Source organism: Cryptomeria japonica, chromosome 10 (assembly GCF_030272615.1).
Source record: "Cryptomeria japonica chromosome 10, Sugi_1.0, whole genome shotgun sequence".
Taxonomy (NCBI): Eukaryota; Viridiplantae; Streptophyta; class Pinopsida; order Cupressales; family Cupressaceae; genus Cryptomeria; species Cryptomeria japonica.
Genome location: NC_081414.1, coordinates 135,806,519 through 135,821,046, shown reverse-complemented (window position 1 = coordinate 135,821,046; position 14,528 = coordinate 135,806,519). Strand labels below are relative to the sequence as shown.

Here is a 14,528-nt window from a genome sequence, read left to right as displayed (position 1 = left end):
ATGACCCTCTTAACTGTATGATGGGCACTTGGGTTTGTCTTGGTTTAATTTTTTAAGAGGGGGCATTGCAAATGGTTACAAAGAGGATCTGGAAAAATGCATAACAAAGTGGTGATAACATTTAGGCTGAGTGTGACAAAAACTAAGAGCACTAAGAGAACATTTGCATAGAAATTCATTCTCTTAAAGCAAGGAGTTCATATAGTTATGCAGCAACTATAGCATAATAGCAGCCCATCTGCATACATAAACAATACTCAATGTCATATCTTAGAATCAGGAAGTCGATGATCAGACTACGAAAAATCCCACAAGACAAAAAAAAATCACCAGATATTTGGTGCATGTAGTCTTGCTGCTAACCATGGATAAAGCAAAAGTTGTATCCCTTTCCTCAAAGAATTATTTTAGAAAAGTAACACCCAGAAGAATGCTATTGAGAATGACTTCAATCTCACTGAGAATGAACAAGCCTATGACTATTTGAAGCAAGAAGGAAAAAACATTTGTTGGATAATCAAGGAATTCAAAGGAGTGGAGAGAGCATGATAAAGATCTCAACACTTGAAGACGTGTAATGTCCCCTTTGGGAGGACACTAAATCTTGCCCAATATACTTGTAGAATTATTGCAGGTTATGTATTTTCAGTCTGCTGTGGTAATTTGGACAGATTCAATTCGATGTTGTTTCCCTCTTTAAATGCACAGGTCTGTTGTTTATATCAATCTGATCAGCTGCCTATACTCAGATATATATATATATGTGTGTGTGTGTGTGTGTGTGTATGAGAATCCTTTCTATTCCATCGGGTCTGATTATCTGGTTATTGATTTAATGTTTCCTCTTCTTTTTCTTCAATGCCTGCTTTATTATTGTTTGCAGATTTGTATTTGTGTTCTGTTCTCTTTGATAAATGTTCATATCATTCTTCATTCTGATTTAGGTCTGCCCCTAAATCTGCTTTTAATGCTTCAGATATTTTGTTCTATTCCATGGATCCTTCTTTCTCAAATGAAAACTTCTCCACTTTATATCCTCCAATGTGAGGGAGAGTCACACCTCTTCTTAAAGGGCGCAACCTTTCACAATCACCACCCTTCAAAAGGGTCACAACCTTTCATCATTGCTGCCCCTTTGCAAGAGTCACTTTTATATCTTCTTCCCATTAATGCTTCCTTAATTCCTTTGCTCCCTTCTTTCTTCCATTTTTCCTTTTCTTTCTGTTGTGACGTATTCACACATCCCCTACTTTTTTTTGCTTTCTAGGTTTTTAGGGTTTTGTTTGTTAGCCTTTGCATTTTGAGTGTCACCAAGGGGATCACTAGGATGGCAGGCTCTGCTTGAGCCAGGGGGAGTCAGCAGGTGCTCCAGGTTAGGGTTTCTTTGAAAGTCTCCCTTAGGCCTAGTTTTGCTCTTGTTGCTAATACTGTCTTGTTTGAGTTTCAGGAGGTCAATGAAGCTTGGTGAGTGAATATCATCTTTGAAGGTCTGAGTTAGGTCAAATTGGTGAGTGATGAAGTCTAGAATGTCATCCTGATCTTCAAATGTCCTGAAATTTGGCTAAGTCTGGAATGTCATCCTGATCCTAAAATTTGACTAAGTCTAGAAAATTGAAGAATCCTCCAAAAACTAGATTTTGCATTATAACTCCTGGAGGTCCGAAATCACTCTCAAACATCTTGACAGTATATATGGAATATAACTTAAAGTATAAGTGACACTTATACTTAAATGTTATATTCCATATATGAATCCCGACGGAGAGACCAAAATGTCAAATTTCACTCTTGACCCTTCCAAAGGGTCCAAAGCGAATTTCAAATTCACTCCTAACCCTTCCAAAGGGTCCAGGGCGAATTCCTCTATAGGACATTCTACTTTGATCCAAACTTAGAACTAACTCATTCCCAGGCATTATTGAGGGCAAAACACTTATTTGGAGTGAAGAAATATGAAAATGAAGTCAGGATTTGAGCATAAGGAGGAATTTCGCTCCTGACCCTTCAAAAGGGTCCAAAGCGAAATTCATATGAGACCCTTTTTTCTTCACAGAACCTTGAAGTGAATGCTAACTTGGATTGGAGGATGATCAAGAGAGGCCTAATAAGTTATATCCAAGCCAAAGAAGGGAGGAAAAAGGTGAAAATGAGCCTAAAATGAGAATTTCGCTCCTGACCCTTCCAAAGGGTCCAGAGCGAAATACACTTTTCCTCTATTTTGCTCTTTGATATGGCCAAGTTTTGGATTTTTGAGGCATGGTTGAGGAGGCTTTGATGCATATCTGCCTTTGAGAAGAGGTTTGAGGCGATGAAGTGGTAGAAATCAACCCAAAGGGAGAATTTCGCTCCTGACCCTTCCAAAGGGTCCAGAACGAAGCCCTCAGTTTGACCCCCTATCTTGCCTAAAATGATGAAAATGACCTTGTCTTGGGCTAATTTGATGGTAGATTCACTTAAGTGAGAAGAAAGGAGCTTGAATTTGATCAAGTTTGAAGGAGAATTGGATGAAGGAAGTGGGAAACCAACCAAGAACATGGATTTCGCTCCTGACCCTTCCAAAGGGTCCATGTAAAGTTATTTCAATTTCAATTAAAGAACAAGTTATGAACTATGTATGCTATATATGGATATGAGGAATTATGTCAATGTCTAATAATTCTGATTTTTATCTGCAGGTCTGAAGGAGAGAGATCATTTAATATTTTCTATGTCTTCTCCAAATGAGTTCAATTGGCATATATATCATTTAGGCAACCGGTCAATTGGTGTATTGACCGGTCATGCCTTTTAGGCATGACCGATCAATGCACCCATTGATCGGTGCCTTTACATTTATACCATTAACACAATGCTGATTATCGGTTCAAAAACCCCCGATAGCATATTGTAATATCATAATATAATGACTGATCTATTTAATGAATCGTTTCAGATAAACATCGATGATTCAAAGTGCACGATGAATATAATCCAACCGGTGCATTTGTTAACCAATGTTTAATGCCAAATGAAGCGGTGTATTCATTAAACCCGATAACAAATATGCTCGATATAATTAAGCCCGATAACAGATGTGAATCGGTGCCAATGTTTATGCATCCGATAGCAAGTATGTATCGGCTAATTTAACCCGATAACTTAATGATAAGCAATGTTTGTACAATCCGATAATCATATGTAATATAAATCAGACATGAAGCATGTAGATGAATAACAGAACAGGAAGGTTAGGAAGATCTTATCTTGCATAAGCTACCATGCATTAACAGTCCAAAGCGAAAATCCCCATAGACCTCAATTTCTTCCTTGTTTAGACCAAGTTCTTAGTTTCTAAGGCATGTTAGGAAGTGGATTGACATGTTTTTGCCTTAGGGAGTGACTAAAAGTGAAGGAGTGAAGGATTTTAGCCTAAAATAGAAATTTCGCTCCTGACCCTTCCAAAGGGTCCAGAGCGAAATTCTTGAAAACTCCTATTTTCATCTTGGATGAGGTACATTGATTCTTATGGCATGGATGCAAGTGGAGTGGTGTATTTTTACCTTGCAAGGAAGATTGGAGTTGAAAAGATGAAGAGTTAAGCCTAGAGTGTGGATTTCGCTCCTGACCCTTCCAAAGGGTCCAAAGCGAAATTCCCCAAAACCTCCCTTTTCTCTCAATTTTATGCTAAGCCAAGTGTGGGTTAGGGTGAATTAGGATTGGAGATGTCCTTAGGCATGGCTTTGAGTTGCTTATGATCACCAAATGTGAAGGAATTGAGCTAAAACTAGAATTTCGCTCCTGACCCTTCCAAAGGGTCCAAAGCGAAATTCTTGAAGGACACCTATTTTCCCTTGGAGATGGTCAAATCCTTGGTTTTTATGGCATAGATAGGTGTGGAGTGATGTGTCCTTGCCTTTTGAGGTAGTTTGGAGTTGAAAGAATGAAGCAAATGTGCTCAAAACTGGAATTTCGCTCCTAACCCTTCCAAAGGGTCCAAAGCGAAATCCTAAATAGGTTCTATCCCTAGCCATGATTTTTAGCGAAATTCTCCTTTCTGGCCATTTTGAGGGTCAAGCAAGTGTTGCATGCATGGGAGAGGGATCCAAAGATGAGAGTCCAAGTATAGAGAGTGAAAAGGATAGACCTTGGTGAAGGAAAACAAGCAAGTCAAGAATTTCGCTCCTGACCCTTCCAAAGGGTCCAGAGCGAAATTCTCAATTTCACCTAATTTGCTCATGATGAAGGTCAAGGTATGGATTCCTAAGCCTAGATGGGAAGAAGGCTAGCATGTGATTGTCTTAGGGGGCATTTTGGAGTAGAAAAATGATAGAATTTGAGTCTAATCAAGAATTTCGCTCCTGACCCTTCCAAAGGGTCCAAAGCGAAATCCTTAAAAACTCCATTTTACTCCAATTTTGCATCAAACTTGGTGTTGGTTGAGATTGAGGGCATCCTTAGACATGCATCTGAGCAAGTATGGTCATAAAGTGAGAAGAATTTGAGCCAAGAATGCAAATTTCGCTCCTGACCCTTCCAAAGAGTCCTGAGCAAAATTCTAATAGGGCCTGTCCCTAGAGAGGATTTTGAGTAAACTTCATTTTGATGTCTTCTTGTTGATGATTTAAGATAGAAAATGCTATGTTAGAATGAATTTATTATGTGTCCTTAATCATCTTTTGGTTTGTTTTGCAGATGAAAGAAGACCGGGCCAAGACAAGGACGACCTATTCCAGTCCCATCATTATCAAGGACACTTCAAAGGCATGGAGGAGGACTCAAGGTGCTTCTAAAGCGTTGGAAGACTTCAAATGTTCGAGGAATTGCAAGCTAGCCTCAAGACCTCATTCTACCACATAAAGGAACCTCATGATGACAGAGAAGAATGACCTTACCAACACTTCAAGGCGAGGTATGCTATCAGAGAAAGAACACTTGACAGTAAGGAAGCCTCATCAAGCATATGGGAGTCAAGGAGGTACGTTGTTCATCAAGGCACATCAAGGATGAAGGAAGATCAAGCAAGGCATAGACGTCAAACAAGGTGACATCCCAATCACTGCTCCTCCAATCGGATTGGTCCACCTCACCATGTCCAGATTCAATGTACGTGACTCCTCGGAGACAGCACAAACTTCGGTGTACCTACCCCCGCTTCCTATTGGTCCTCACTCCTAGAATGTAATTTTCTAATTGGCTAAGGAAGTTTGTTGTAACAAACCCTAATTAGGGTTTCTATCCTGTAATCCTACCGTTGATTCTAAGTCAATCAGAGCCGTCAATTTGTAAATGGCTCTCTATATAAAGCCCTGGCTCCTTATTTGTAAAGGTTAATAGTTAATAGTCAGAGAATAGTTAGGAGTTAGCAAAAAGGAAAGATAGTCAATAATTAGTAGCTCAATAGTAGATAGCATTTTAGAGTAGAGTAGAAAAGAGAAGGCAAAGATTGTTGCCAAGACATTGTTGCAAGAGACATGTAAACTTCATTGAAGGAATGGTGAATTCTATGTGTCGATTCTATGTCACAACCCTCCTTTATCACTTTTTGATTTAAATACAATTCTATCATATTTTTGGATAAGCTATTTAAATGATTGAATAAATGTTATAAAAAGAATGAAAATAATATACACACACACAAACACACATGGAAAATATACATTATTTTTATTTATTTATTTTCCACTTCCAACTATGGCACATGTTGTAGGAAGAATAAGAAGCTTCTAGAGGATTCTCCACCACCTTGCATGTAACTCCCCCACTAAGTTTAATCAATTTGCATGAAGTCCAAAATTGGGAAAGAATCTCCTTTTTAATTAAATTTTCTAAATAGTGGAATGGAGGGATTTTTCTTATAAAATTGTATGCAAGTTTCAAAGAAGGGGGTTGATTATGTTTTGAAGAAAATTTCTCAAGTTTTAAAAGTAGATCTTCTTTGGTAGTCTCTTTTTTTTCGTTGCAGGAATTTTAAGTTGTTGTTTGAAGGATTTCTCTCAAGTTGCAAGGAAGGATCAAAAGGATAACCAATGGATTCAACATCAAGCTCGATAAACCAAGTTCTCTCCTTGTTATTTCACATTCACTTATGAGGAATTCGTATTATCAAAAAAAAATAAGTTATAGATCTTCCTTTATATAAAGAAATTCTTTTATTAGATTTTAAATCTTTTATTTGGGGATAAATAATAATGATAATTCTTTCATATAGTGCATACAAAAGATAGTTATTTATTTATTTTATTTCCCTTTAGAAAATATGCACATGATCTTGCTTTTTGTTTTTTTTCAAAGATTTTAGCAAATTTTTTTTTAAATCTCTTTTTCTGAGAATAAAATTCTTCCCTGTGTGATTTGAATCTTAATCTTTACCTCTTCCCTCTAATTCATTTCTCTGGTTCTTCGAATGGAAATCTGAATCTCATTCTTTAATCTTCCTGTGAGTTGAGTAAGATCTCTCTGTGAATAATAGTTGAATCAAAATCTCTCTATGAATTTTAGTTGAATAAGATCCCTCTGTGATTATTAGATTAAATAAATCTCCCTGTGAGTTGAATAAGATCTCTCTATGAATTTTAGTTGAATAAGATCCCTCTATGATTATTAGATTAAATAAATCTCCCTCTGAGTTGAATAAGATCTCTTTGTGAATTTTAGTTAAATAAATCTCTCTGTGACTATTAGATTAAATAAATCTCCCTGTGAGTTGAATAAGATCTCTCTGTGAATTTTAGTTAAATAAATCTCTCTGTGATTATTAGTTAAATAAATCTCCCTATGAGTTGAATAAGATCTCTCTGTGAATATTGGAGATAAACAATCTTCCTGTGAGTACTGGAAATAAACTCTCTATCCCCCTGTGAATACTGGAAATATTAACCTCCTGTTTACTGTAAAATCAATCTAAAACAATTGTTTGATTATCTATGTTCTTATTTTCATAAATAAATTCTCTTTTGTTTAAATATATCAATAAGTAATTGGGAATGAAAAAAACCATATATATATATATATATATATATATATATATATATATATATATATATATATATATATATATATATATATATATATATATATATATATATATATATAATTTATTTCAAAAGTTAAAATATATTAATGTTGCAAGCAAAGACACGGACTTCGAAAATTATTCGAATGATTTCGGAGGCGTACAGGGGTGGCGGGTATTGTAACTGCCGGAGGGGGCAGTGGTACCCCCCACTACCCCTACGGTCACTGTCACGGCAATGGCCGCAGGGGAGTGGAGGGGCCCACGATGTCCCCTCAACCCTGCGGGCCTGTGCATTCAGGACCGCAGGGGTGATGGGACCCGTGGTCCCCACCCCCCCTATTTATTATTAAACATAAACAATTCGCCCATGTTTTTTTTGTTGTTATATTTATTTAGTTTTTTTTTTGATATAGATGTATAAAATACAATTTAGAAATAAATGTATAAATTGCAAATTTGAAATCGTTAATTTTCTTTTTCCTTAGTATAAACTTTAAGTTATTAAATTAACTTAGAAAAATTTATAAATATTGGGGATTATTGAGGAATAAATTCACGATTAACTTATCTATAATAAATTTATACTTGTAAATTATATTATATCAAATGTTATAATTAGAATCATTCGATCTATTAAGATCCATTGGGGCACTTAGTCGGCATTAAGCAAATAATTCACATTAATATGATTTGAATCAAATGCCTAAATTTAATCGCTATTTTTGGATTGCTTAATCATGCACGCAAGTTACACTATTTTTATAACATGCAAATTACTTATAGATTAATTACATTTATTGATGTTTTCATGCAAGTTGCACTATTCTTATAACATGCAAATTACTTATAGATTAATTACATGTATTGACGTTTTCATGCAAGTACACATGTAATTATTAATATGCAAGTTTCATGATGGTCATTGTTATGCAAGTTATATTTCAAGTAGTTACTTCAATTAATTAAATTTTGCGCATTCAATTAGTAGTTGTTTTCAAGTATGATGTTTTCATAGCTCGTAGTTAGAAAACTAAATAAAGGAAGATGGAAACCAAAACATAGTAGCGTTCGGTATATACGGTGCCTCTAGGTCACACTTACGGGTAATGCCGTCGTGTTGAACTACTGCACTTAATGCCTAATAAAGCTACATCAACGACGTCTGTGGCATCGTCCCTATAAATCGTCGAGGAGTAATAAGGGACACTTGGAAGTTAAAATCCAAGGGGCGGGTAATCCCCCTTGGATCGATAATTTAATAAGATAATTCTAAAACGATCTTTCATTCGTTGAGTTAAACTATAGTAAACCCCTATAGGGATGATGAGTGAAATGCTTTTGTAAAATTGATTTAATCTCGAAGAATTGTTGTTGATTGACAATTGGTCAAGGGTGATGCTCATGATAAGAATTAGGATCTAGTTGTTTTAGGCCACAAGCAATAGGCCATCTTGAGCCTTTGCTTAAGCGCTACCATCGTGGGTAGCAACCGCAGAGAAACTGTCTGGGACATTGAACCTAGAAAGGGTTGCGTACCCACTAATCAGTTTACATCAAACCATAGAGTAGAAAATAGAACTACATACTTTACGCCTTGATCTCGTGCCGAAGCGGGTATGTAGGCAGTCTTGGGACAGAGTTGTCCCTCGTACTCAGGCGTTCGTGGGTAGGGTCTAGGCTTGGTAAAAGAAAGATTGAGTAAGGATCCTATTTTGAAAGATAAGAAAATTAAATTGGAAAAAGTAATTCAATGCATACTCGGAAGGAATCCCATATGGATTCGCTTGACTTCCCGAGGCTTTAAGCCAAATTCCGAGGTGGAATTCAAGCTTGTATTATGTTATTTAATTACTCCTAAGGACGGCGACCTCGGTGCACTTCTGTTAGAAGAGTGTAGTACTTAGTGAGTGGCTCAGGACTCGAATGGTCCTGATGAGTCTAAGTCTCTGGCCAGAGCACTTCCTATCCCGATTGGATAGATGCCTACCTCGTATGGGTAGATGCCTATCCCGTATTGGATAGATGAAATCTTATGTCCCGTATGGACAAATGCCTAACCCGTATGGTTAGATGCTCATCCCAGATGGATGAATGCCTAATCCGAATGGATGGATGCCCAGAGTATGCGATTGAATCAAACATAATGATTAAATTAATCACAAAAAAAAAAAAGAATGGTCAATTTTGTTGAGTTAATTATGGTGGGTTATTACATTCTACAATTTGCATGGTCTCTATACTTCTCAAGTTTAATTTCATGTTATTAGATGAATGGAAGAAATTTGTATGATCAATGGTGAAATTTGTATATCCATACTACTAGCGGTTTGTTGATTGCAAACTTGCCTTGCGTAGTCAACTGGAATCATTCAGCTTAAGCTTAACTTCAATTGTCGCTTCTTCATTGATATGCATCAACCTGACGGTGTCTATGCTTGTAGCGGTGATCTGAACATCATAAAGCCATCCTTAGAAGATCGCACTAAACTTGTGGAGATGATCCTAGCATGTCAAAGCAAGACTTAGTTAGAGTTTCATCAAAGGTCATCCATTGCTCCTAAATTCTTAGTGTTAGAATTAGATCCTTCTCTAACCCTTATCCTTTTTCCCTTTTTAAAATCAAGGATCAGTAAAGACCCACGTTCCAGTGATATCCAAAGCAAATCAAACACTCAGGTCATCGAATGTAAGTCCCCTTGTGATTCCAGCAAAATCACATCATACCGCGAGAAGCTTATCCACACGTAGAGACCCTACATACCAGAACCTTGGAGTTACTCCGATTGATCCTTCAGCAAGATCTTCAGCAATCGGGAAACTTTGTTCAAGAGAGGATAAGATACCTTGGTATTTTATTCTGTGTTCGCATGTGCATAAGGCACATCAACACTCCCCAAATGAAGTTCTCTTTTCTCCCTTTCATATCTCATGTTTGAGGGAGTCACAACTTTTCATTTCACACCTTTTGACCATGCATTAAACTTAACTAAATTTTAATTATATTAATTTTTATTTTTATTCTTTTATATTTTAATTTATTATTATTATTTATTAATAAATCCTTTTTCAACAAGGGGACATTACAACATGTAAACAGATTTTGTTTTTCACCTTATGTTATAGGAATAGGTGCAGGAAGGTGAATGTGAGGCTGACTAGAACATGCAATTAACAATGCACTATTTGAATCCACATGCAAAGTGCAAACAGAAAAGGAAACAAAAGTCAATGGCCCTAAGTAGTTGATCCCTCAAAGGATAACTTGAAATCGAATCCTTATTTTGCTGATCATGCAGATGGGCATCATCATTATTTCTAAAGCCCTAATCATCATCTATATTGGCTTCAAAGATTTTATCCTCATTGCCATCTGCATCATACTGATCCCCATTAATCACCGTCCCCAAGTTTTGGCCTGGATGTGATCTATGCCTTATCTTATTCTCTAAATCAACTGTGTGGGTGTTTCTCTTGGTGAATGCCAACCACGTGCTAATCCTCATTGGCATAAAAAATACCTGTTGACCTCTTCTTCTTTGGTTTGAAAGCTGGAAGCATAGAAATCTCTATGCTAAGGAGCTTCCATTTACACAAAATCAGTTCTAATGCAAGAAAAGGCAATAAATCACCTAGATTTTGGCACCAAAATCCTCAATCGAATCACTTAAGAAGTGCAAAATATGCAGAAACATGTAAAAACTTACAAATATCAAAAATTAAACTTTAATCTTGGTTTAAGATGTACTCCAAGCAATTGTAGACTACACCTCTACAAGAACCTTAAAAACAAAGAAGCAAAATCAATAACCCTTGGCATACCCAGCAGTCAAACTAAGAAATAGGTCTTGCAAACACTATAATATGAGGCTCTTCATATATATTGAATTTCCATACCTTGATCCAATGCTGAACCAAAATCTCTTTCATTTGCTCGAGCAACAAAGATACACAAAGCTTTTATACTTTTATTTGTTTCAATTAACTTTTGCTTGTCTTATGTCCTGGCATAATCATTTAAACTTTTGGCTAGTCATGTGCAGGCTCATAACTTAATTAAAAAAATTGGACTCATACCAAACCACTATTGTTCTCTTGTAATCAAAAACAGTAGATTCCTCTCTTTTGGGATTAAAGATATGAACAAACAAGCCTTCCAAGATTGACCTATTATGTTACTTGTTAAGCAAGCACTATGGTGACCTGATGAACTCAAGCCTTCTTCAAAGACTCTTACAACAAATGCCAAGAAAAAAGTCCATGTAATATATATGACAGCAATACCATCAACCAGAACTTGTCTCTTGGGACTTTTACCCAGACCATGACCACCTCCTTTCTCTTGTGTACATGACCTCTGCATAATGCATTGAATCTCTGATTCTAATGAATAACAAGACCACCTTCTTTCTCTTGTGTGCTTTATCTCCTCATTCCTAAAAAATTAACCTCCACATAAGATTCTCTTCAAGTGTTAGGTTGAATTCTGAACAAGGGTCTCCCTACAAATTTTCACATTGCATTGGAGGATCTCCATATTCATAATCATATTATTCACAAAATATGTATTCAAAATTCAAACCTTTTTTTTTTTCCAATAAGCCATCTCACACAACAAAAAAATGAATTAAAACCACTGAAATTCAAATATAAATTTGCATTATACCAGCCTGAATCTGAACTTTTTCTTCTCGCCTTTTAAAATATGTTTATGATACCTTCACTTGGGCTAATTCCCTCTATTGATAGCAAATGATTGGATCCCAATAGCTTGCTAGTTTTCAAGGTTTTGACAACATGTTTGTTGACTAAGGCAGAAATGTCCCTCATGTTGGTGGCCAAAGTCTTCTTCTTCACTGCCTACTTGTATGTTCTTATGGCACTATGCATTGATAAAAACTTTTGAGATGGTCAATTCATCATGGCCAACCAAGTGGAGACATAGACAACTTGTCTAGTTACAATCCCAAGTGGGTGGATGTGTGGAGGGCACTGGCCACCTAGCTAACCGTTAATCCAGTGTGAACGTCCTTACACATAGCTGTTGATAATGAGGTCAAGTTCAACTACCAACGGCCTTGTATGCACAAACCACCTCTCAAATATTCAGTCTTCCAAATATGAAATTTGAATTTAACAAATGCTTGAGAAAAATTTAAAAAACCTCTGTAAAATCTACGTGCCTTTGACTTCGGGCCTTTGCTTTGGTTATTGCCATTAGTGAATTCAAGCATGCCTTTACTATTTGCTTTTTCTTTTGAAGAATCAAATTTTGGAAATGCATTGAGATTTCTTTTAGAAAATACGGAGTCAAATAGATTCTCCAAAAAGAATTAGTATTGGTACTTTAGAAGAAATTTCAAATTTCATGCAATGGTACCAGGCCAGTCTCAATGTACATTCTTTCAATTTCATGTTTGCAAGCCAACCGTCCAATATGCTGCTTGAATTCAAAAAATGTTGATTACAGAGTTGTCAACAACAAGAATGAAATCGAGTGACTGAAATGTCCAAAAAGCTCAACTGAAATGTCCAAAAAGCTCAAATTAATATCCAAAAGTACCAAAGTAGGTTAATGAGAATGATATCATAATCAAAATTAACAACTCATGCAAGTACCAAAAAAAAGGGGTAACTCCATGATAGTAAAAGAAAATTTAAAAATTATACAAATTATGAATATCCACGGGAGCAAGCAACAGCAAGCCAAGGTACTCATCCAACATTTGAAGGTTGAAAATTGAGTTATAGGCTGTAGCAAACCATGGTACTCGTCCAATGCTAAAGGGATGGGGTGGAGCATAAGCAAACTGTGCTACCTGTCAAACAATAGGAAGACGAGGCAAGATCGATAGTAACCCACTCAATTTCAGCTTGAAAAAATTGAGGGCCCTTAGCCAGCATAGAAGGTTGGGAGGTTCAATCAATAGGGAGAGAGGTGAGCAATAGTGAACCTTGGTACTCGTTTGATGAAAGAAGGATACGGGTTGAACAAAGCAAACCACTTAATTTTTGGCTTGTCAATAACAAAATTGATGACCTTAGCACTTGATTTTTCGCTTGTCAATAACAAAATTGAAGACTTCGCCACTTGATTTTTGGCTTGTCAATAAAAAATTGAAGACCTTACCACTTGATTTTTGGCTTGTCAATAACAAAATTGAAGACCTTATTAAAGATTGCAATTTCATCTAGAAATTTTGTTTGTGCTTTTCTCAATGCTACGCCTGGCTCTTCCCTTTACTTTTGTTTTGTATCTATTAAAAACTGAATTTGAAACTTGCATTTCACATTCCAGTTATTGTAAACACTGTTAAAAAATCCCAAAAAGGGAAAACTCCGTGATAAAAAAAGCAAAGCAAACAAAAGTACACAAATTCCAACTGTGCACAGGGGATGAGCGAATTCAGCCCAGGTTTGAGACGTAGGTTTAGAATCTTAATAATCGGGCTTATGTTCGGGATAGTAAGCTTGAAAATTTGAAATCTAAAGAATGTAACTGATACTTGGGCCCCAGGTTTTCTTAACAATATAGCTCATCTATAGCTGGCCTGCGATTAATTATTTAGCAAGTAAAATGGCAGAGCTAGCATGCATGGAATATGGTGCAGACAGTTGCCGGCGTTCTTTAAGAATTAGTAATTAAAATGGCGAAGGGCAGTTTATCGCAGATTAACCATACTACAAATTATTATAAATTCAAGTGGGTGGTAAGTAAGATCAAAAATTAAACATTGTGAGAAAGTAAGACATAAACTTCAATTTCTAAAATGAATATACAAGAGTTTCACTTGAAGAAAATGTAGATATATACCGACTTACCAGGGTATTGTCTCGTATCTGTGTCTGAAAGTTGACTGCCATGGTAAGAAGCCGCTACTTTACTGCCTGCTAACAGCAATTCTGAGTTTATTGAATTCTACAATAATGGCGAAAAGGGTTGTGAATTGCAACAGTTGTATGAAAAATTGTTGGTTTCGGTGAATTTGAACCTTACTTGTTCTCGGACGAAAATCGAACGTGTAAATTCTGCACTTAGATTAAAGCGGAACAGGAAATAGAAGCTTCAAGATACCTGTGGTTTTATTAATTCTCCTCCTGTCTCCACTCTCTATCTTTTTTAGAGTCGGATGTTTATCTATGCGAATTGGGGGGGAAAATTAATTTATATATATGAAAATAAATTATTTTATTTGTATATTTATCATTTATTTCATTAAGCATTGTAAATAAGAAGTGTTCAGTCTGTCTTGGCAGCAACTGACAAGTGTTATAGTACCTGGTGTTGAAGTATAATAATAAATTATTTTATTTATATATTTATCATTTATTTGATTAAGTATTATAAATAAGCAAGTGTTCCTAATACCTAGTGTTGAAGTATAATAACAAACAATAGTATTTATTTTGTAATTAATAGATGAGTTATGGTTATAGGAATTCTCAAATTGATCTTACATTTTTTTTATATTCACTATCGTGGAATCTGGAGGTGTCCTTGCCGAAGCAAGACTAATCCCCCAGTGTGTACAACCCA

At 36.0% G+C, this 14,528-nt stretch overlaps 1 protein-coding gene across 7 annotated transcripts in view; it reads right to left on the bottom strand.

Moving 5' to 3' along the window:
- LOC131027166 (uncharacterized) overlaps positions 1-14,141 on the bottom strand; it is a 183,713-nt gene extending 169,572 nt beyond the window's left edge. For 3 of the 7 annotated variants that reach the window (XM_057957163.2, XM_057957165.2, XM_057957159.2), the window contains exons 1-2: positions 13,989-14,141; positions 13,814-13,879 (exon numbers count right to left, since the gene is read on the bottom strand). In XM_057957163.2, coding sequence (XP_057813146.2) covers positions 13,814-13,855 — 42 coding nt within the window. In that variant the 5' untranslated portion in view covers positions 13,856-13,879; positions 13,989-14,141. Of the gene's footprint in view, positions 1-13,813; positions 13,941-13,988 lie in introns of those variants that run through there. The other 4 variants (XM_057957162.2, XM_057957161.2, XM_057957164.2 and 1 more) reach the window with 4 other exon arrangements.
- Positions 14,142-14,528: the final 387 nt, after the last annotated feature.